General features: G+C 37.8%; 3 protein-coding genes across 3 annotated transcripts; all 3 read left to right on the forward strand.

Moving 5' to 3' along the window:
• The first annotated feature begins 6,110 nt into the window (after positions 1 to 6,110).
• LOC148930489 (uncharacterized) lies at positions 6,111 to 8,195 on the forward strand. Its single transcript, XM_089069457.1, has 2 exons — positions 6,111 to 7,418; positions 7,970 to 8,195. Exons 1-2 carry the CDS (start codon positions 6,266 to 6,268, stop codon positions 8,005 to 8,007), a joined length of 1,191 nt encoding a protein of 396 aa, XP_088925583.1. The 5' UTR covers positions 6,111 to 6,265; the 3' UTR covers positions 8,008 to 8,195.
• Positions 8,196 to 12,685: 4,490 nt separating this feature from the next.
• Positions 12,686 to 14,417, forward strand: LOC125213257 (8-hydroxygeraniol dehydrogenase-like). The gene is made up of 5 exons (XM_048113701.2): positions 12,686 to 12,850; positions 12,939 to 13,052; positions 13,132 to 13,645; positions 13,739 to 13,892; positions 13,991 to 14,417. The coding sequence occupies exons 1-5, from the start codon at positions 12,753 to 12,755 to the stop codon at positions 14,191 to 14,193; spliced, it is 1,083 nt and encodes a 360-aa protein (XP_047969658.1). The 5' UTR covers positions 12,686 to 12,752; the 3' UTR covers positions 14,194 to 14,417.
• A 5,271-nt stretch (positions 14,418 to 19,688) lies between these two features.
• Positions 19,689 to 21,292, forward strand: LOC125213256 (8-hydroxygeraniol dehydrogenase-like). Its single transcript, XM_048113696.2, has 5 exons — positions 19,689 to 19,862; positions 19,951 to 20,064; positions 20,131 to 20,644; positions 20,729 to 20,882; positions 20,977 to 21,292. Exons 1-5 carry the CDS (start codon positions 19,765 to 19,767, stop codon positions 21,177 to 21,179), a joined length of 1,083 nt encoding a protein of 360 aa, XP_047969653.1. The 5' UTR covers positions 19,689 to 19,764; the 3' UTR covers positions 21,180 to 21,292.
• The last annotated feature ends 2,449 nt before the right edge of the window (positions 21,293 to 23,741 follow it).

Genomic DNA, 23,741 nt, shown 5'->3' on the forward strand with positions numbered 1-23,741 from the left:
CTCCTTCGACGATCTCTGCATTCCATCCACCAGAGAGCTCGACGACCTCCTCCCTATCCAGTTTCAGGAGTTCGGATACAGAGCGAGTGTCCCGCAATTTCAATCGGATGCCAACCAATTGGACACTTTGCAAAACAAATTGTCCAGAAGTGCGTCACGGTTCTAGTGATCACAGCTCCGATGGCTCCGGAGTTCTCAATTCCAGGTCATCGCAATTGGAGTCTCATCAGATTTCCGGGTATTTTAATATTCCATCAGAATCGGACGGATCGAATAAAGGAACTTTTGCAAATTGCAGCAGTGGAGTGGACGTGTCAGATTGTCCTTCGCCGGAGACTAGAGCTTTTTAAGGAATTTCGTCTCTAATATCTCTAAGGACTCCAATGATCGTGGTGCAAATTCGGTGAGTTTTTCTCCACATATGAATAAGAGTTTGACTGGAATTGGTGTTGTGGATCCGAAAATAGAGCTGCCTAAAATCAACTTAGTAGCTCTTTATTGAAAAGGAAAAAGGGTTGTGAAGAGTTGCCTTTTAAGAATTTTTTCCTCCGCATGGTGAATTGCTCAAAGCCAAAAGATACAGGCACTAGTTGCTTGGGAGCTGAAATTAAAGATAAAGACGACTATATGGATTTTGATGGAGTTATGCCCACTTTTGAGGATGGAATAGATTTTGGGCTTAATGAAGTTAATAATGACGGCTTGTCCAAGAAGGATGGCATGATGACTATAGTTGGAGAAATTTTAATTGGGTTAAGATGCTATTGCAATAAAGTAGACTCGAGGATGAGTCTTTTTCAAGAAGAGGAGTATGATTTAGTATAAGACAAGACTTGGAGGCTAAGAAAAATATATTTTGAATTTTATTTTTTCCTAATTAGTAAAATTAGTAGATGGAAAAATTTTAATTATTTTTTCCTTCTACAAATTAGGTTTTCCTTATTGCTTATATTCCATATAGTTATTTTTGCTTATTATCTTTTTAGTTATTTCCTTTCCATAAGTTTAGGATTTTCATTTGCCTATATAAAGGTCTCATTGTTGATCTTAAAAGACAGACTTTGATTGTTTAAGTTTACATCGAGTGTTTATACTCTCAAGTTCTCAATTAGTTGAGTTCTTTTTATCTATCAGTTAATCATTCTTATTCGTTTCACCGTTCATTTGCATCATATTATATTAAGTATTTTAAGTCAATATTCTCATATTTTCTTCTTGATCCTTTCACGGGTCGTAAAGTTGAATTAAGCATGGTCCGGATCCTATAAATAACAGGATCCATAGAGGTCAAAATATTGACAAATAAAGAATGTCTTTCTTCTCACTCACATTGCTAATCCTAGCAATCCAACTAGGGGCAAACCTTTCATCTTTATTCTTAATTCTCTACAGTAATTTGTGCTCTCTTCCACGTTAGGGAGAACTAAAACCATAACATTCATCCCAACCATTTCCTTGCATTCCATTGCGCGTTAAGCCACAAAGATTGTGTTGCCAATGCCCAAAGTAGTAGAGTAAATATGTGACTTAAGATATATGTATGATATCATTCTTTTTATCATATCTTGGGCTTTTCGAGCACAAGATATCATTCCTGGCCATTTTCCTAATGTGACTTTCCGGACAGCAGTTGGACTTATTGAGAAGTCTCCACCGACTTATAGAACAATCGAGAAGTATGAAATGAGCTAGAATTATCTAGCTCCATGCCACCGACTTAATCCTAGGAATTATTAAATTATTAGGCTTAGGTTGAAGATGTGCCACTAGAATTATCTAGTTTTGTGAATGTCGGTTGTTTACCGACTTATAACTCCTATAAATAGGCACTAGGCCTTTATGTGTATTGTACACAATTAGAGAGCTAAGTGAGAGTGTACGAGTACGTGTGTGTTTGTGAGTGCGAGGTGTGTCCTCGTAGAGTTAGAGGTGTGTCCTCCAAGAGCCGTAGTGTTGTGTTGGTGTTGTGTACACCACTGTGTTGTGTATTGGTGTTTCGTACACTGTTGTTGAGAGTTTAATAAAATTCTGTTTGTGTATCGATCCTGGAGTACCGCTGATACCCAACAAGTGGTATTAGAGCCACGTCGAACCGTGGTGGTTGTTATTGTAGTTGTGGTCTTTTTCGTGGTGTTTATTCGTAGGTCGAGAGTATACTGTAACTCTGCCGGAATTAGCAGTTGAGGACTGTTGTTGGAGTCGCTACTCTGCCGGAGTTAATAGTCAGGGACTATTGTTGGAGTCATTACTCTGCCGGAGTTGACAGCTAGAGAATACCAGTACCAGATGACGGATTTTCTTGGAGTTGCCAATAACATCGAGAAGCTAAATAGTAACAATTACGAAAATTGTTGTATCCGTATACATTATTATCTCATAGGTCAGGACTTATGGGATATTGTTGGAGGAGAGAGCACGACACCACCGACTGGCGACGCGAAGGCGCGAATGGAGTGGGAGATGAAATGCGGAAGAACGATGTTCGTGCTGATGGTTGCAGTGGAAGACGAGCAGATGCAGCGTATCAGGTCAGCTAAGATACCGAAGGAGGCGTGGAGGAGGTGTGGGAAATTTCGAAGACCGCTTTCGCCAAGAAGAACGAAGCAAAGCTGCAGTGCCTGGAGAATGAGCTATTCTCCATCTCGCAACGGGAGCTTATTGTAAGTCAGTACTTTTCTAAAGTTAAATCATTATGTGAAGAGATTTCGAAATTAGATCCTGATAACGTGATTAACGAGACGAGGATGAGGAGGATCATCATCTATGGTCTAAGACCCGAGTTCACGGGTCTTGTGACTGCCACACGCGGTTGGGCTACGCAGCCAACTCTGGACGAGTTAGAGAATATCTTATCCAATGAAGAGACCCTGGATAATAAGATGTCTAAAGTAGCTGTGAAGGACTATGAGGAAGAAGCTCTGTTCAACGGCAACAGAGGTCGCTCTGCCAGAAATGATCACTGGCGTAGGAGAGTAGAAGGTGATCGAGAATATCGATCTACAAGAGACGAAGGTGATCGTGACTATCGGCGTAAAGGAGAAGATGGTGATGAAGAGGAGAGACGTTCTCAGCTAGGGGGAGCACAACGTAGAGATGGCCGGAGCAGCGAATCTCAGAGACGATTTGATGGAATGTGTTATAATTGTGGGAAGAAAGGCCACATAGCCAGGTACTGTCGGTCAGAGAATAAGCCTGTAGAAAGTCACGCAATGATAACTAGCGGGGCATCACCGGAAGAAGAAGAATGGGACATGGAAGCATTAGCTGTTCTGAGCGACGGAGAGTTGGAATCCCAGGGATCCGCTGTTATAGAAGAAAAAGATTGGAATTTTGACAATTCCATGCTGATTACTGAAGACGAAGAGGGTAATATTATTGAGGAGACTTGGGGAGAAGCAAATGGAGAAATAAAACTGGAGCTGCTAGAAGTTGAGGAAGAAATCGACGAGCAATGTGTGGAGCTTCCAGAAACTTAAGGAGATAATGATGAAGGTGAAGGAATAAAAATATCAGGGGTTGAAGATGTGCCACTAGAATTATCTAGCTCCATGTCACCGACTTAGTCCTAGGAATTATTAAATTATTAGGCTTAGGTTGAAGATGTGCCACTAGAATTATCTAGTTTTGTGAATGTCGGTTGTTCACCGACTTAGAACTCCTATAAATAGGCACTAGGCCTTTATGTGTATTGTACACAATTAGAGAGCTAAGTGAGAGTGTACGAGTACGTGTGTGTTTGTGAGTGCGAGGTGTGTCCTCGAGTTCTTGTGAGGTGTGTCCTCCAAGAGTCGTAGTGTTGTGTTGGTGTTGTGTACACCACTGTGTTGTGTATTGGTGTTTCGTACACTGTTGTTGAGAGTTTAATAAAATTCTATTTGTGTATCGATCCTGGAGTACCGCTGATACGCAACAGGACTATCATTCCATCATTGCTCTGTTTAGCATATCTCGTAATTAAGTACAAATAATGAGCTGATACTATTGTTGCTCCCCTCTTATATTCATTTCTTAGTGTAGTTACCAACAACTTTTTTTCCTTCCAATGAAATGTGCTAACCCACTGATTTCTTATTTAAAGAAACTCGGATCGTCGATTGTAGCTGAACCACTCATCGATTTTATTGAGGGTTTTGAATTTCGGTCGGATGTCGTACTCAAGATGATGCGTTTTTATATATACAACATCGTTATCATTTTACGTTTTGACAAATTAGCTTGATTGTTGTCAATTTAGATAAATGTTACCCTTCGGTATGCCCATGCATTGATCACTTACTTTACTCTCTCTTATCTCTCATATTTTATTCATCTCTTCTATTTTACTCCCTCCGTCCCACATTAGGAGTGTCATTTAGTTATGTCACATGTTTTAAGAAATTGGTGGAGTGTGTAATTAATGAAGTCAGATGATGAAGTGTGTAATAAATGAAGTGAGTTGGTTGAAGGTGGGTCACTTTTTGACTTTTTGGTTTTTTATTTTTGTTTTGGTTTATTTTAATGTAGATAAAGACATTTTGATATAATTTTAATGAACAATGGGGTAAAATTGTATGACCAAATATGGAAAATTCTAAATGTGACTCTTAAACTGAGACGGACTTTTATGGCAAAATATGACTCTTAAACTAAGACGGAGGGAGTATTTTATTATCATTCAACTCATTCAACACAATTTCTTAGTTTCTATGTCTAAAAAAGTGACCCAACTTAATTGAGACGGAGAGACTAATATAAAATTTCCAACAATTATTAATTTTCCGACTCTAAAATACAGAAGTCTAGAGATTCAATCAAAATAAGTTTTTATTATAGTAGTATTAACTAGGAATAATTTTATATTATGGTATTAATATAAAACTTTAACGACAACTTGCACCGAAATCCCATAATTTCAATCTTGATAGTGAGAGGCCAAAGGAACCCACCACCTAACCATTATGATTCTATCCTTTATCTTTGAATGGAATTTAAAAGGAAATAGCTAAGATAGTGCCATTATTTCTCACCAACAGTATTGCACTCGGACATCATAATCAATTATTTTTTCGAATCAAGAGAAGCAAAAGAGAACTTATAATTAATGAATATAGAAATGTAACTTTTGCGCTAATTAATTAATGCACTAAATAATTAATGTGGTTTGGTATTATTATTCCAATGTTTGCTATTAATCAATCGAGAAAATATAATGAAACGTATAGGAAGATTTGCACACAATCCGGCCAATCACATTTTCGTATTAATGAGTTAAGAGTCAATCATAGCGTTGAAAAATTTGTAAACATCTGCTGTGCAAAATATCCAGATTGATAGACGATTGAGAAATGTTATAATTTATGAATTCATTGGTAATGTGTTATGTAATCTTCATTGTGTACGAGGAAAAGTCAGTCCACTCTTGTGTGCAGAAAAATAAGATAGGATAGGTATGACTATGATTATTTTTAGCAAATGAGGTACTATAATACAGTTATTAGTAACTAATATCACAAACTATGCCCAAATTCTAGATTTTTATATGAATTTAAATCTTGATAGTAAGGACTTTGCTAATTCATATGCAACCTTCGCCAAATCGAATCTAATTAGGGTGCGTTTGGAACACGAAATTGGAATTGGAATTGAAATTGGAATTGGAATTGGAATTGAAATTGGAATTGAAATTCTATGGAAGGTTACCTATTAGTGAAGATGACTAATAAACTTGTTCATTGAACACTCAATCCTAAATTTCGTGTAAGAACAAGATAGCTTTCGTCTAACAATATGAAAAAATCTAGGCGTGAACATGAATTTTATATGTGCGGAGATTTTATTGCAATGTTTGTGTGAAACAATATATCGTTTCCAGCTATTTGAAACATCATTGTTGTTTCTCCCATTCTGCAAATCTTTATCGCATGTGTTGGAAAGAATCAAGTAAATGAGAAAAAGATTGATGGAGATTAAAGAAGATTGATTGAGATCACATAATTAAGGCAATTAGTATATTCTTCCTATTGTGTAATTAGGGTAAATCTTACCATATACAAATCCTTCTCTAGCCTATTTATAGGCGTGTACATTGTAGAAGCCATTGAACAAGTTGAATGAATAATACACATATATCTTTCAACATGGAATTAAAGCATGGTTTTCGATTTCAATTGGTGAACTCAGAATTTGATTCATCATTGTTCGATACCTTCCTCAAACCTTCGACCAGAAAAAAACAAGGCAGAAATCATCAAATCTCAAATAGGGCAGAGATCAAAATCTACACAACATGTCAGACGGTGAAGAGGAGAAACCGAATCTAGACGATTCAAGGTTGAGAATGAGCAAACATGTCACCTTGGCAGTCAAGCTGAATGGGAATAACTATCCCCTCTTGCACAAGTTGATGAGGATAGCCATTGGAGGAAGGCGAGCCAATCGACATATCACAGGCATACCAGCGCCACCGGAACCAGGAACGAAGGGCTATACCGAATGGGAAGAAACCGACATGATCGTGTTCTCATGGATAGTCGACAATATCGAGACTGATATCGTTGTGGACTTCGCGCACCACCAAACTACAAAGGCTCTATGGGAGAGTCTGTTCGTTACCTTCGCAAGCACTTCCGATCCATACCTGTTATACGATCTGGAGGAAAAAGCGAGTAAGATAGTGCAAGGAGATCAAGGGCTCGAAACTTACTGGAGACGCCTTCACGGAATCTGGATAGAAATAGATCGATGTGAAAATCGCCCGATCGACTGTTGCGACAAAGGAGTCGGACAATTCCGAACATACATGGGGACAAGGCGGCTGTTCAAATTTCTCACAGGATTGAGTGAGCGATATGACGGAATCCGGCGAGATATCTTGAAAGAACACCCACTGCCCTCAGCCGAAGTCGCGTATGGACGAGTGAAGCGAGAGGCTACTCGGCTCAAGATCATGCCGCCGGCAGCAAGCTCGGATTCCCCGACCAGCGTGACTACTGGTGACTCATCATCGGGCGGAATCGGGCTCGGCTTTGCAGCCAGGAACCAACCACAGCAACGCCCAAACCACCAACCGCCGCCACCAAGAACCGCCACCGCCACACAGCCACCCAACAACCGCCGCGGATTCAAACCCGACAAATCAAAAATGTGGTGCTCACACTGCGGAAAGAACAAGCATACAAGAGAAACCTGTTTCCTCCTCGTTGGATTTCCGGAGTGGTGGGACGAGAATCAGAAGGCCAAAGCCCGTCTTGCAATCGGACTGGAGGATGGAGGAGGGTTGTTCCAGCATGGGGCGGGCAACCGGGAGGTCGCCGTCGCCCGTGGGAGAATAGGGGACGGCGGTCAGCCGCAGGGCGGAGGCGGCAGAGTTGGTGAGGCGGCGAGCGGAATCGCGGAAGTCGCGTTTGCAGAACGAAAGGGAGGCGGCGCTTCAAGTGGAGGTAACGGATTGGGATTGAAAAATCCTAATGCCCCATTTAAGTTGCAATTTACTCCCTCAAGTATGTGTGATGCTAGAAATATACCCCACTTCATGAATAATATTCAGCCTAGTCCCTTGAGTTCCAATTGTGTGCAATTAGGTCCCCAGAATAAGGAAATTCGAAATAGGGTCCCTAAAATTGCTGAAAACTTCTTTTTGAGCCCGAATCGTTTTGCACGCCTTGATAGTATTCCAATTGCATGTGTTGCCCAAAGTACAACTGATTCTAAAGAGAAAGGGTGGATTATTGATTGTGGGGCGACAGATACTATGTCTTATGATAAAAATGATTTTTCTGAATTTAATGGAGTAACTAAAAGCCACGTACAAACGGCTGATGGGGAATTGACTGTTGTAAGTGGGAGTGGAACCATTGAGATTTCTCCAACCTTAAAGCTCACAAATTGCCTCTATGTCCCAAAACTGTCTCATAAGCTCATGTCAATTAGCCATGTGACGAAAGAATTAAACTGTACATTACTGATGCATCCAAACTTCTGTGTATTACAGGATATCAGGACGAGGAGGATAATTGGGCGTGGCACTGAGCGTTAAGGCCTCTATTACGTGGATGAGATTGCTCAACAAGGTGGCACCGCGATGCTTGCTCACAGATCTGCTAATCGGGAAGCTTGGTTGTGGCACCTCAGACTGGGGCATCCACCCTCGGGTTATTTAAAATTGCTTTTTCCAAATTTTTCCCATTTTAAAGATATTACATGTGAATCTTGTGTTTTGGCAAAAAGCCACAGACAATCCTTTAGATCAAGTGATACTCGTGTTAAAACTATTTTTTCTCTAGTGCATGCTGATGTTTGGGGTCCTGATCCTATTATTGGTGATCATGGTTTTAAGTATTTTCTTATCTTTGTGGATGATTGCACTAGATTGACTTGGGTATATTTTTAAAAAAATAAATTTGAAGTTTTTGAAAAATTTACTCACTTTATTACAATGGTTAAGACACAATTTCAAACCACTGTTCAAATCCTTAGGTCTGATAATGGCAAGGAATTTGTTAACAAAGAAATGACAGAGTTTTTCAAAGGTAGGGGGTTAGTTCATCAAACCACTTGTCCCTACACTCCTGAACAAAATGGGGTAGCTGAGCGAAAAAATAGGATAATACTAGAAGTCACGAGAGCTCTTTTCTTTGACTCCAATGTTCCTAAGTTTCTCTGGCCCGAAGCCGTCGCCACTGCTGTTTATCTGATTAATCGTTTGCCTACAAAAATCTTGGGTATGAAAACTCCTTTACAAACTCTTTCATCCTTAACTGATATCCCTACACCTCTCACCCTTCCGCTTAAAATCTTTGGTTGTTCTGTTTATGTGCATGTGCCAAAACATGAAAGGGGAAAATTTTCTGCATGTGCATTAAAATGTGTGTTCTTGGGGTATGGGATAAATCAGAAAGGCTATCGATGCTATCATCCGGGGTCTAGGAAAATTATAACAACGATGAACTGTAATTTCCTTGAAAGTGAATTTTTTTATTACACCCAACCTCGGGGTCAGGGGGAGAGTACTGTTCAGGGGGAGTGTGAAATAATTCGACCCCTCAGTGTGTCTGTACCATACCTAAGCCTACCGGTCGCGGAACTAACAGAGCAAGCTAGTGTCACCGCCGAGCCAATCACGTCTGCTGTAGAGCCTCCTCAAATGCCTACGCCTGAATGTTCTCCTCCAGTGATATCTGAGGTAATTCCTGAAACTAGCTCAGATAGTACAGTTTTTACCGCTGACGAGTCTGGTGTAGATGGAAATGAGAATGCAGCGATTGATGGTGATACGGGTCGTTATATACTTCCTTCAAGGATTACTCGGGGCATTCCGGCTAAGAGATACAGTCCTGAAAGGATTCGCAAGAGCATATATTCTATGGCAAATCTAGCCAAGGCCAATCTAACTGAAATGGCAAGGGCATTTGAAGCAGCTCTTTATGAAGAGGAAGAGATCCCATACACTGTCGAGGAGGCCATGAAAATTCCTCGCTGGAGGGAAGCAATACTGGTGGAGATGCGGCCCTACTGAAGAACAATACGTGGGAGGTTTGTCTAAAACCTGATGGAGTGCGGACTGTGGGGTGTAGATAGGTCTTCACCATCAAACGGAGAACAGATGGGTCGATTGAAAGATACAAGGCGAGACTGGTAGCCAAAGGATACACTCAGACCTATGGAGTGGACTATGCGGAGACATTCTCACCTGTAGCCAAGATGAGTATTATTCGAGTGTCGTTCTCGATAGCAGCAACCAGGGAGTGGCCACTCCATCAATTTGACGTGACTAATGCGTTCTTGAATGGGGAACTAAAGAAGCCCATCTACATGGAAGCGCCTCCTGGATTTGCCGGGGAATTCGAAGGAGGGAAGGTGTGCAAGCTTAAGCGAACACTGTATGGACTAAAACAGTCGCCTAGAGCTTGGTTTGGAAGGTTTACAGAAGTAATGAAGAAGTGTGGATACAAGCAGAGCAATTCTGACCATACACTGTTCCTAAAGAAGAGAGAAGAAAAAATCACATGCTTAATCATTTATGTAGATGATATGATCCTCACTGGTGATGACGAAGAGGAGATGGATCGATTGAAGAAGAGTTTATTTACAGAATTTGAAATGAAGGACTTGGGACTATTGAAGTACTTTCTGGGTATCGAAGTGCTGAGATCAAAAAAGGGATCTTTATCAGTCAGAAGAAGTATGTTCTTGATCTGTTAGCTGAAACAGGACTACTGGAATGCAAGCCAGCCGACACTCCTATGGTTCAGAATCACGGTCTGCAGATAGTAGGAGCTGAAGCTACTCACTGCACTCGATATCAACGTTTGGTTGGGAAACTGATATACCTTTCCCATACGAGACCCGACATAGCTTATGCAGTTGGAGTAGTCAGTCAGTTCATGTACGCACCTCAAGCAGCTCACTGGGAAGCAGCACTAAGGATCGTACGGTATCTAAAGGGGACAGCAGGCCATGGAATTCTGTTCGAAAATCATGGGCATTTGGAGATCCACGGGTTTACAGATGCTGACTGGGCAGAAAATCCAAATGACAGAAAATCAACTGCTGGTTATTTCACCTTTGTAGGGGGAAACTTGGTCACATGGCGGAGCAAAAAGCAAAAGGTGGTAGCACTATCAAGTGCTGAAGCAGAATTCCGAGGAATCAAGAGTGGCCTGACAGAAATTCTATGGTTGAAGAAGTTGATGACGGAGCTGGATTTGAACTCACAAAAATCGTGTAAGCTATTCTGTGATAATAAGGCGGCAATCAGTATATCTGAAAATCCAGTCCAGCATGACCGTACCAAACATGTCGAGGTGGATCGACATTTCATCAAAGACAACATAGAATCCAAGACTGTAGAGCTTCCCTTTGTGAGATCTGAAGACCAGTTGGCGGATATCCTTACAAAAGCCGTTAATGCTACGAGCTTCCATGATGTATTGGGCAAGTTAAGAATGGGTGATCCCGTTACTTAACTTGAAGGGGAGTATTGAAAAGAATCAAGTAAATGAGAAAAAGATTGATGAAGATTAAGGAAGATTGATTGAGATCACATAATTAAGGCAATTAGTATATTCTTCCTATTATGTAATTAGGGTAAATCTTACCATATACAAATCCTTCTCTAGCCTATTTATAGGCATGTACATTGTAGAAGCCCGTGAACAAGTTGAATGAATAATACATATATATCTTTCAACAGCACGTTTGGTAGAATAGAAAATTTATCCAGAAATGAAATCCAATGATGAAAAATCAGGAATTCACCTATTTGTGTGGATATATTAAATTATATCATGTCGTTGTTGAGTGCGATATTTGATTAAAGTAGTAGTTAAATGAATTGTATAAAGGGGGGCCGCCTTGCTAGACCTCACTACCCTTCACCCCACTGTTAATTAAATAATGTAGTCTTTATTCTTTCGCAGCCATTATATCTTAAATCAATAGACCTGGCTTTGCTGGGCTCTAGGGAGATTCATGTATATGATATCATTAATTTAAGATCTTTACAAGAGTCAACGAGCGATTGGCAAATGGATTCCGTTCGAGCGTAGAGATGCAAAAGATATTCAGCTATGGTTCGAAACCTTAGTTTTAGATCATCATCAACCCTGTCTTTAATCATCGTTTTTCTTCTATTATTCATGAATCTCACAAAATGACATTATTCAAATTAAATCTACGTAATGACAAAAGTATAACATTCTATTAGAAAAAGAAAAGTCAAAAAAGGAAAAAAGAATGAAATAAAATGAAAAAAACGAGTATACAAATCAAAAATAAAAAATATATGCAATTAGGTTTTAAATTTATAATTTTATTTGAAAAATAAGTTTTAATAAATACTCTATAAAACAATTTTTATACATAAAAACCAATTTTCAAAAATAAATATCTATTTATAAATATATATAATATTAAAATTGGATAAAACCAGCCATTCGCATGCCCGCTAGTAGGTTTCACATGAGTTGCTTCCTGTTGGCCGAAAGAGGAGGGCAAGTGGAGGGACATCATTGCCTCCATCACTTGGGCAATCGAGACACTGCATTCCTTCCCTATTTCGTCACTTCGGAACATGGCAAAATGCTTGCATTGTGGATACTCTTAGAAGCGGCACATGAAACACGTTGTGTACACGACTATTGGCCGAAGGCCGGAGCCAGTAGTGATATGATCCCTTTTAGAAGTTTATCTTGGATTGTTGAATGCCCAGGATGAGTTTTTAACAATTAATTATACTATAGTGCAAATAAATAGTGTATCACACATCAATAAACAAGAAGCAAATTTCACCCCGTCATGTGAAATTTTTGAAATTATCTAGTTATGAAATTTTCTTACTCCTAGATGATGTGAGTTGCATGCATTTATCTACAAAAGATGATGTGCAATCAGATGTACGTATATTCTGATCTCTATTAAAAATTTGATCTTTTAAGTTTTAATATTAACACCAATCATGCCATGTAAACAGTTTTTATTTTTGGTCCCCGTAATAGAAGTGATTTATTAGTAGGCACAAGGCGAAAAGTAATAATACTAGTATTTCTTTCATCAAAGAAAATTGTTTAGGAAAAGTAAAGTCGATCAAAGTAGACCAATAAAACAATGTCGAGAATTGAATGACTATTCCTCTACTCGCTTATGCGCTAAGCATATACATCACCTAACATCATAATCTCTATAAATACCACTATTCCACCTTCGCCAACAACATCAATTCGCACTCTCTCTCCATTTTCGAGCTTATTTTCTTACACACGAATTTTATTTTTAACATGGCAAAATCACACGAAACAGAGCACCCTGTCAAAGCCTTCGGATTGGCTGCCACCGACTCATCTGGCCATGTCTCCCCTTTTAAATTCTCTAGAAGGTTCTTTTCCTATTTCCCTCTATCTTTCTCTCTATTATGTACCTCTAGAATTACTAGTAATATTTAACAATTATGGTTGTATTTGCAGGGCAACTGGTGATGATGATGTGCAGTTTAAAGTGTTGTATTGTGGAATCTGCCACACCGATCTTCATTACCTCAAGAACGAGTGGGGCGTCACTCAATATCCCATTGTTCCTGGGTAACTTTCTGCAAATTCATATCATGTAATCATGGCATTGGATGCCAATTATATTGACATGGATATATATATAATGCAGGCATGAGATTGTTGGTGTGGTAACAGAGGTGGGAAAGAAGGTTGAGAAGGTCAAAGTTGGAGACAAAGTTGGTGTGGGATGCATGGTCGGATCCTGTCGATCGTGCGAGAGCTGCAAGGAAGATCTTGAGAATTACTGCCCCAAGATCATCCCCACTTACGCTGCTCCCTACCATGATGGCACCATCACCTACGGTGGTTACTCCGATATCATGGTTACTGACGAGCATTTCATTGTTCGTATCCCTGAAAACATGCCATTGGATGCTGCTGCTCCTCTTCTATGTGCCGGCATCACCACCTACAGCCCCATGAGATACTTTGGACTGGACAAGCCCGGGATGCACATTGGAGTTGTCGGTTTGGGTGGACTCGGGCATGTTGCTGTTAAATTTGCCAAGGCTTTCGGTTGCAAGGTCACAGTCATTAGCACTTCCCTCAGCAAAAAAGACGAAGCGCTTTCACATTTGGGTGCAGATTCGTTCTTGATCAGCAAAGATGCTGATGAAATGCAGGTACAAAAAGAAATATCCCTTGTTTTATCAACATTGTCATCACTATCATCGCTAAATTAATGTGAATATGGATTGTATTACTATTATATCTAGGGTGCCATTGGAACAATGGATGGTATTATTGATACAGTATCAGCACATCATGCTTTGATGCCACTCATTGGCCTCCTGAAGGCTCATGGAAAGCTCATCATGGTTGGTGCCCCAGATAAGCCTCTCGAGCTACCGGTTTTTCCTCTCCTTGCAGGTGCAAAACCCTTACATATAATATTGTTTCTCTCATGTATCCATTATTACAATGAATTAGTATTTGCTTAATGTGGAATTGGATGAATATTGTTGCAGGGAGAAAGATGATTTCTGGGAGTGGGATTGGAGGGATGAAAGAGACTCAAGAAATGATTGATTTCGCGGCCAAGCACAACATAAAGGCTGATATTGAACTAATTTCAGCTGACTATGTTAACACTGCGTTGGAGCGGTTGGCCAAAGCTGATGTGAAGTATCGGTTTGTGATAGATGTTGCCAACACTCTCCAACAATCTTGAACTTGGGTCTTTGATGGAAGCCATTGTTTTTCTCTTGTTTTGTTCGGTCTTTCATGAAAGCTATTGTTCTTCTCATGTTTTGTGTGCTATTTGATGGAAGAGATTGTTCTTCTCTTATTTTGTTTCATTTTAGATATATATTCACTGTTGGTTTGTCTTAAATTTTGTATTTATACAATCTATACATATAGTATAATAAAAATATACTTTTGTTTTGTATTGCATATCACATTATATATACTCACTAAATTCCATCCACTTTTTCAATTGTAGTTTATTTCAATCAAATATTTCATTCCATTTTTTCTTTCCTTTGAACTTTTTTAGAGCTAGAACTTCTCTCATGTACTTGATGTCCAACTCCTACCTACATAATCGAAGCATATCTCCCGGCCATATCTTATTATTAAGCCGATTATTAGTTTACCTTCTCTCTACATATATTTTTAGATATTTGTTTTCTTGTTCCAAAAGTGACGGTACTAGTACTATAGTAATATAAATAGGATAGATTGTTATCTAAGAATGATTCCATGAGTCAAGTATTTTCTCTACTATTCTATTGCGTTAATCAAACCGTAGCTATCCAAATCTGGCCGAAGGGAAAACCCCGCGCAGAACCCTACCCCTCCGTCCACCAAGCCGGAAATGCTGACAGACCCAATCCGTCCGACGGGGAAACAAAGGCCGCCAGATTTCCCCCTTCGCTGCTGAGCAAACTGCCGTCAGTGTTTGTTAAGGGATTTGCCCATCACATTATATAAAAACATTACTCACTCTATCCCTAAAAAAAAATAGACATTTGAAACGACATGTGTATCAATGCACAATTAGTAAAGTAAGAGAGATAAAAAGAAAAAAGTGATTGTAGTATTATTAGTGGAGAATGAGACACACTCGGGAGAGAAAAAATTCCTTAAATAGAATTAATTTTTAAGGGACATATCAAAATAACTAATGTAGTCTATTATTTATAAGGGACGGATGAAGTATAATTTTATATTTGAATGTATTGACATTTGAGCTCCATCTCTTAGGAAAGTGATCAATTGCTAAGCAATCCCAAACTAAGACTAAATCTTAGCCATTAGATTAGAAGATCTAGTGGTTGAAATAATGACACATAGATTATATTTTTAATTAAGAAAATTAATAAATAAAATTAGAGGGTATTAATGTCAATTTCTTCTCATTAAAATCATCTTAAAACTTTAAATTTACGTAACTCTCTCGATTTAAATTACTTTTTCGCAAAAAATATATCAAATTAAAGATAATTTTATAAGGATTCCAACGAGATCTCAATTGCATATGTTCCGACGACGTTCAAATGATGAAATTTGATATTTTTTTATTTTAGTTTTCGTAAATGTTGATAACCAGATTTTTATCAACAAATACATAAAAAAATCTCAATAAAACCATGTAAAAATCTCAATAAAACCATGTAAAAATCTTAATAAATATGTGTTGATATTTTCTTGTACTAGTGTTGATATTCTTATGTCATATTGTTGATATTTGTAATACACTATGTTGATATAAAAAAACATTCACGAAAATTATCATATGATACCATAATGACGATATTACTCTTTTGTTGATATTTTGTCTACTATTTATTGAGATAAGATTTAATCTCATCCACTCTTTTTAAAATCTAAGGGTGGAGATTTGGTATTAATTTTGGATTAGGGTGCTATAAGCATTAGAATATGCCCTCGTCTCGTAATCATAAATATAATCCTATATTTAGTAATAAATCCTTAAATTAAATTGATTTAAAAATAAAATGATGATCTAGAAATATTTCCTTAAGCAAAATATATTTGGAGCGCTACGTTACCTAGGTGAAATATAGTCCTCTATGCAATATTTATTCGTTACAGCAAAATTTTAAAAAATGATTTAAAAACTAGTGGCTGCCCTACTAATTGAGCTACATCTCCAGTTCAAACCTTACGCCAAATATTTTTAAAAATTGGTAGTATTAATTAAAGGCTTTAAATAAAAAGATTTGGGCGTGATGGGATTTGAATACTGAGAAAAATTTATCTTTTATGTCTTGATGTATCAAATTGCATAATGAGTTGATATCTATAACAAATACTACCTTCATCCCATCTCCGTCCCTGAAAGTTTGACACAGTTTATCATTTCAGTCCATTCCTGAAAATTTGACACACTTCACTTTTACCATTTTTAGTAGTGGATCTCATATTCCACTAACTCATTCCTACTCATATTTTATTATAAAACTAATACTTTAAAAGTAGGATCAACATCCCACCAACTTTTTCAACTCATTTTCCATTACATTTCTTAAAATCCGTGTCGAAAAAAAGTGTGTCAATATTTGAGGAACGGAGGTAGTAACTTTTTCACAAATGGAATTCTAAAAAAGTCACTTTAATTATAAATGAATACTTTAGCATTGAATATTAATGGCCAGGCTGAGAGAATATTACATATCAGGTATCTTACAACCTTCAGGTCAAGAGGATTCACTAGATTACAGGGTCTAGGAGATCGTAAACCGGGAAGATTCGGGTCGTTAGACTCACTCTCAGTCAACTGTCAAAAACCTCAACCCTCTACACTATTAATTAGTATAGGTAAGCAAATGATCGATCCCACAGAGAAGGATAGGACGCGGGTCAGAATCTAGAGGACTTGGGAAAAGGGGGTGTTGACTATTGCCATGCAATTTTGGGTTGAGAATTTTAACTACTAGACTTGGGAAGATGTAGAGTTACCTAATCTAACAGCTAGACCTAGGAAATGGAAAAGGCAACGTACGCATGCATCATAAAGTAGAGATCAAACATAATTTCAAAACTTAGCAACTAGAATTTACTAGACCTGGCAAACAGATTTCATAAAAACAACTAAGCAAACGAAAGCATGCAATGAGGACCATTTTCCTAAAACAGAAAAGTAAGGATGAAAAGCTGCAGCAACGGAATTCTGACTCTAACTAACGACGATCTTCATCTCCCTCAACGCAATAAGCATAAACATGTAGAAAACAAAGTAACGAAACAGATCGGAACCGAGCATACCAAATCGGACGTCGGAAATTACGATTAACCGGAAAAATAAACAGATCTATACTATTAGGTCAAGTAAACGAAAGAACAGAAACTAAATATCCATAATCATGCATAATTTCACCACCCTGTTTCAGATCCACACGTCGAACGCTTAATCCACTCCGGATCCAAGCAATCCGAACTCAACAACAACCAATTTCATCTCCTTCAACTCAGATTCAATAAATCCACTTCGATCAACAGCGATTAAACCACGATTCAACTCCGATCCAACAGTCAAATGTGAAAAGCATCCAAAACAAGTAAATAACATGAATCAACATCAATAGAAAACCAAAACGAAACGATAACTTCCATAACAAAAATATTCGGTGATTCTACAAAAATTCAACAGACACCGAGCTTCAAACGATGAAGTATCGGCACAAAAACCACAAAAACAAAAAGTACTCCCTCCGTCCCAGATAATTCGGGTCACTTTGACCGGGCACAGATTTTAGAATTGTAATGAAAAGTGGGTTTAAAAAGTTAGTGGAATGTGGGTCCTACCTTTATATATTAATGTTATAATAAAATGTGAGTAGGAATGAGTTAGTGGAATATGGGGTCCACTACAAAAAATGGTAAAAGTGAAATGGGACAAATTATGTGGGACGGAACGAAAAGAAAAACTTGGATGAATTATCTGGGACAGATGGAGTAAATAGCAATTGTATCTTCGCCTCCTTGAGGAAGGTGTTACACAACGATGAAACAGTAGAAACCCAATGAAATCCCCCTGAATTACCCCATTTTTGTGCAGTGTGTAGAGAATTGTGTGTGAAAAGAGTGAGCTAAGAGCTGGAAAGCGTGTGAATGATGAATAATCTATTTTGATGTGCTCTTCCACTATTTATAGACGGGGACTTGATCTTCTAAACTCTTCCTTGAATTCTCCATTTTGCCCATCTCCTAGAAATCTCCTCCGTCTGGTAAAATGCTGCTCTTTTGCTCTCCTTTCTGCTCGATTCCTCCGCCCGGCAGATGTCTTTCTTCATTTCCTAGCATTGGCGGATTATCTACACACCTGAACTTAAAACATGTGTTAGACCTTGGAAATCACTGAATTTACCCTCATAACCGATGCATAAAATTGACCTTATCAAATATTTGAATAGTTTGTCAATGGAGCTACATAACGAGAAATTTTAAATTTATTAATTTGACCTCTTATAAATAAAAATATTAGGAGACATGAATGTTAATATAAAATTGTTAATGTATAAGAAAAAAAGGATAATTATTAAAAAAATGTTAAGGGCATCCACAACGGCGTGGAATATACGACGCTCTAAGCCCCGCTCTATGCACCTCTATATCAGTATTTTATCTCCCGCCCCTTCCAAGTGCAATGGGGCAGACTATAGTCCGCCCTAAGCCTTGCTCTAAGCATTTTATTTATTTTTTTAATATTTAAACACTTCAAAAATTGGAGAAAACAACTTCATTCCATTGAAAATTCAAATTTTATATTACGAAATAAAAAAACTACAAATTCCCAATGGCCGTTACGCTTCCAACTTCTTCAATCATGCCGTTCATGAGCGTCGCATGGTCTTGTTGGCTGCGCATTGGGGTCTGTCTCTCTAGAACCTTATTGAAGCCCATCGGTAATCCTCGAGCAACAGGCGGGGTCGTCGTGCTGGAGCTAGATCCACCTTGATCATCGACCCAATCGGTGATATGTCCAGCTTCTTGTTCGACTATCATGTTATGCATGATGATGCACACATACATGGCATCGGTGATGACTTCCTTGAACCAGAAACGCGTCGGACCTTCCACTATTGCCCACCGCGATTCGAGCACACCAAAAGCCTGCTCCACATCCTTCCGCGATTCACCTTATTAGCAATTTAATATACTTCATTCGTCCAACTCTAAATAATACATTATTAATTTTCGGATGTTATACTTTAAATGACATACTATTTTTAAAAATAAAATATCGCTTTTTCTATTTTTTCTCTTTTTTTTATTCAACCTCCACACAACTTACAAAATAATATCGCGTAAAATAAAAAAAGACTAATTCTTTAAGAAGAATTAAAATAATAAAATAAGATCTTTTTTAAAAACAGATAAAGTAAAAACAATAAATATTAAATTAGTAGTCTCCGTTTGCATCAAAAAATGGCGCAATCAAACGGAAATGACTATAAGCAGTTGGCATTGAATAGTCCAAAGTGTGCGGTGGAATTGATAAAAAAAAACAAGAGAGAAGATTCTCGAAATAGTTTCGAAGAAGGTCAATATTTCTAGAAAAATGCAAAATTTGAATTGCCTATCTTGACAAACTCTCTTTAGTCTACGGTTATTATCGCTTTAGTATTCACACAATAGCAGCCGAATGGGAATGAGACGTCAAAACACTTATCTATAAATACCATTCTTACATCTTCCAAACAATCACAAACACATTTCCAATAATCTCTATAATTTCTCCTCTGTTTGCTTTGACATTTTACTAATTCGTGAAATGGCGAAATCACATGAAACAGAGCACCCTGTGAAGGCCTTTGGATTGGCTGCCACAGACTCATCTGGCCATCTCTCTCCTTTCAAATTCTCCAGAAGGTGCTTTTCCTTTATCTCTCTCTCTCATGATGGTGATGAATCAGCTAGGAAAGTAAGTAACCTATACTTATACATGATCAATTTGCAGGGCAACTGGTGATGATGATGTGCAGTTCAAAGTGTTGTATTGTGGGATCTGCCACACCGATCTTCATTACCTCAAGAACGAGTGGGGAGTCACTCCATATCCCATTGTTCCTGGGTAACTTTCTGCAAATTCATATCATGTAATCATGCCGATAATATTGACATGGATATATGATTGCAGGCATGAGATTGTTGGTGTGGTAACAGAGGTGGGAAAGAAGGTTGAGAAGGTCAAAGTTGGAGACAAAGTTGGTGTGGGATGCATGGTCGGATCTTGTCGATCGTGCGAGAGCTGCCAGGAAGATCTTGAGAATTACTGCCCCAAGATCATCCCCACTTACGCTGCTCCCTACCATGATGGCACCATCACCTATGGTGGTTACTCCGATATCATGGTTGCTGATGAGCATTTCATTGTTCGTATTCCCGAAAATATGCCATTGGATGCTGCTGCTCCTCTTCTATGTGCCGGCATCACCACCTACAGCCCCATGAGATACTTTGGACTAGACAAGCCCGGGATGCACATCGGAGTTGTTGGTTTGGGCGGACTAGGCCATGTTGCTGTCAAATTTGCCAAGGCTTTCGGCTGCAAGGTCACAGTCATTAGCACTTCCCTCAGCAAAAAGGACGAAGCGCTTTCGCATTTGGGCGCAGATTCGTTCTTGATCAGCAAAGATGCTGATGAAATGCAGGTACAAAAAGAAATATCCCTTGTTTTATTAGCATCACTATCATCCCTAAATTGTGAATGTGGATTGTAATACTATTATATATAGGGTGCTATGGGAACAATGGATGGTATTATTGATACAGTATCAGCACATCATGCTTTGATGCCACTCATTGGCCTCTTGAAGGCTCACGGAAAGCTCATAATGCTTGGCGCCCCAGATAAGCCTCTCGAGCTACCGGTTTTTCCTCTACTTGCAGGTACAATACCTATATAGTATCAATTCTATGACATAATAGTAAAATCAATCATTTTTATGACACTAATATGAGTTTGAAATGAATATTCTTTTAGGGAGAAAGATGATATCCGGGAGTGGGATCGGGGGAATGAAAGAGACCCAAGAGATGATTGATTTTGCAGCCAAGCACAATATAAAGGCGGATATTGAACTAATTTCAGCAGACTACGTTAACACTGCTTTAGAGAGGCTGACCAAGGCTGATGTGAAGTATCGGTTTGTGATAGATGTTGCCAACACTCTCCAACAATCTTGAACTCGACTCTTCAAAGGAAGCGATTGTTCTTCTCTTTGTTTTGTTTGTCCTTTGATGGAAGAGATTGTTCTTATCTTATTTTGTTCAATTTTACACATATATTCACTGTTGAATTGTCTTTGAGTTTTGTGCCTGTGTTTTATACACACATATTATACAGTAATAAAAATATGCTTTTGTTAGTGAATATAAAGAAAATAATTTCAACATAATCTCAAAGAGAAAAAGTTGGTTGGATAGGAACAATGAGATGCAACAGAATTTCGTTATTGAGTGTAGAATGAAACCGGAAGAAGATGTGAAGATTGATGCGGTAGTACATGAGCCAATAGTATTCCCACCGATCGAATTACTGCTGTCTGGCCTGACAATGATTCTACAGCAACATGACCCTGACTAACTTTTATTTTGTAATTAACTGAGTATTATAATTTACATATCTAATTATAATGTAATATGTGAGTATTAGTCTATTTATGGTAATTTTCTCTATAAAAAGTACTACCTCCGTCCCAGCCTAAGCGAGATGTTTCATTTTCGAACCTGTTTTGAAAAAATGATTATAAACGTCTCGCTTATGCTTGGATGGAGAGAGTATTGATTAGTTGTCTTAAATGGGTAAACAACTAAATACTCCCTCCGTTCCCTCATAGTTGAGACGAAATTTTTCGGCACGGAGTTTAAGAAAGATATATTGAGTGTGTTAAATAAACTGATAAAAAAGTAAGAGAGAGAGGAAAAATGTAGAGATGATAAAGTAAAAAGTGAATAAAGTAGAGAGAATAAAGTAAGAGGGGAAAAAAAAGTTACCATATATGGAATTACTCAACTATGAGGGAACTTCCCGAAATAGAAAAATGATTCAATTACGAGGGAACGAAGGGAGTAATCAATAGATTTCGAAAAGGAAAACTCATGAGCGGATTATATTTCGCCGCTACCTTGGAATCAAAAAAATATTTGAAAAAAGTAATATAACCCTTTTAGGGTACGGACTATTCGATTTAGGGTCATTCAGTTGTGACTTTTTTGGGCTATAAATATTCAACCCTAATCATGTCAAATTGTCTAACTATTCAGGCCAACTTGCGGATTTTGGGTTGTTATCATATCCTTATCTGCGATTGTTATCTCTCAATCCAAAGAAGATCCTTGTCTTGCAACGTACAACATTGTAATTAAATCTTCCTCCCTCACACCTCAACATGAGTGAGGAGTTCTTGGAGGCGGATTCCCTGTCGTGGTTAATAACACAACAGGGCATGCGGTGCTTAAAACGCACAAATTTATAAACTAAACGCAGCACTTCTGCCAACTTACTTTATGTTTTATTCACTTCATTTTAAACACTTTTTTATTCTATGAAACAGCAAAATACTAAAAAGGCGTTTGCATATAAAAATATTTTATTATACATTGTTGACTTTAATTACTAGTGAATTTAAATGCAAAAATTATAGTTAATTATTTTTTAATATTCACATCTTTTTAAATATTTGATTCGTCCAAGCTTAAGTGAGTGACTGCTATTCGACACGTGTTTGACGAAAATGATACTCCACTAAATAGTTAAAATAGAGAAACGGTAAAATAAAAGAGAATAATGTAGATGAGATTTATTATTCTTTACTCAAAACAAAGGCCAAGAAGAAATCAATCACATACTCCCTCCGTCCAACTAAGTAGAGTTAAAACTTTTGGAAACGAAAATTAAGAAATTATGTTGAGAAGTAGGAGACGATAAAGTAGGAAAGATAAAGAGAGAGTAAAATATAAGATAAAATAAAATAATGATTGGATGTTTTTTTTTTTTTAAAAAAGGAAATTACTCAATTTAATTGAGACATCCAAAAAAATATACGATTCAACTTGAGACCGAAATTCTATTTTTAATTCTAACATATTTTGCGCATGGAAATAGCTTTCTTTAATAAGTACTATGTTCTTTTGATTTTGTAAGATTAACAATTTCAGACGAGCTAGACTTGGTGTTAGTATAGTTTAGTTTAAATTATTTTATACCTAATCGCTTATTAAGCATTTAAAAGTTAACAATTAATTAAAGTCAACAATGTACGCAAATGCCTTTCCGAGTATTTTGCTGTTTCATAGAATAAAAAAAAGTGTTTAAAATGAAGTGAATAAAACATAAGTTGGCAGAAGTGTTGCGTTTAGTTTATAAATTTGTGCGTTTTAAGCACCTCACGCCCTGCTATATTATTAATCACAGTAGGGGATCCTCTCCCTTTCTTCAGACTCTGTTTGATAACTCATGACGGTGGTTTTTGTGTCAGTTTTGACTAGGGGTGGGTCGATACGATATATCGTATCGAAAACGTTGTATCGTGTTTTGTATCGAAAATATTGATATGAAATAATTTCATATCATTATCGTATCGAAAGTTTCATATGAAATATATGAAATAATTCGATATATCGAACTTTCGATATGGATAATATCAATATCGTCTATATATTGAACTTTCGATATGGATAATATCAATATCGTTATCGTATCGATATTTCGATATATCGTAAGATCGATACGATATATCGAAATAT

Source organism: Salvia hispanica, chromosome 3, assembly GCF_029641045.1.
Source record: "Salvia hispanica isolate PSC_SH4W2 chromosome 3, Shi_PSC_v1, whole genome shotgun sequence".
Classification (NCBI taxonomy): Eukaryota; Viridiplantae; Streptophyta; class Magnoliopsida; order Lamiales; family Lamiaceae; genus Salvia; species Salvia hispanica.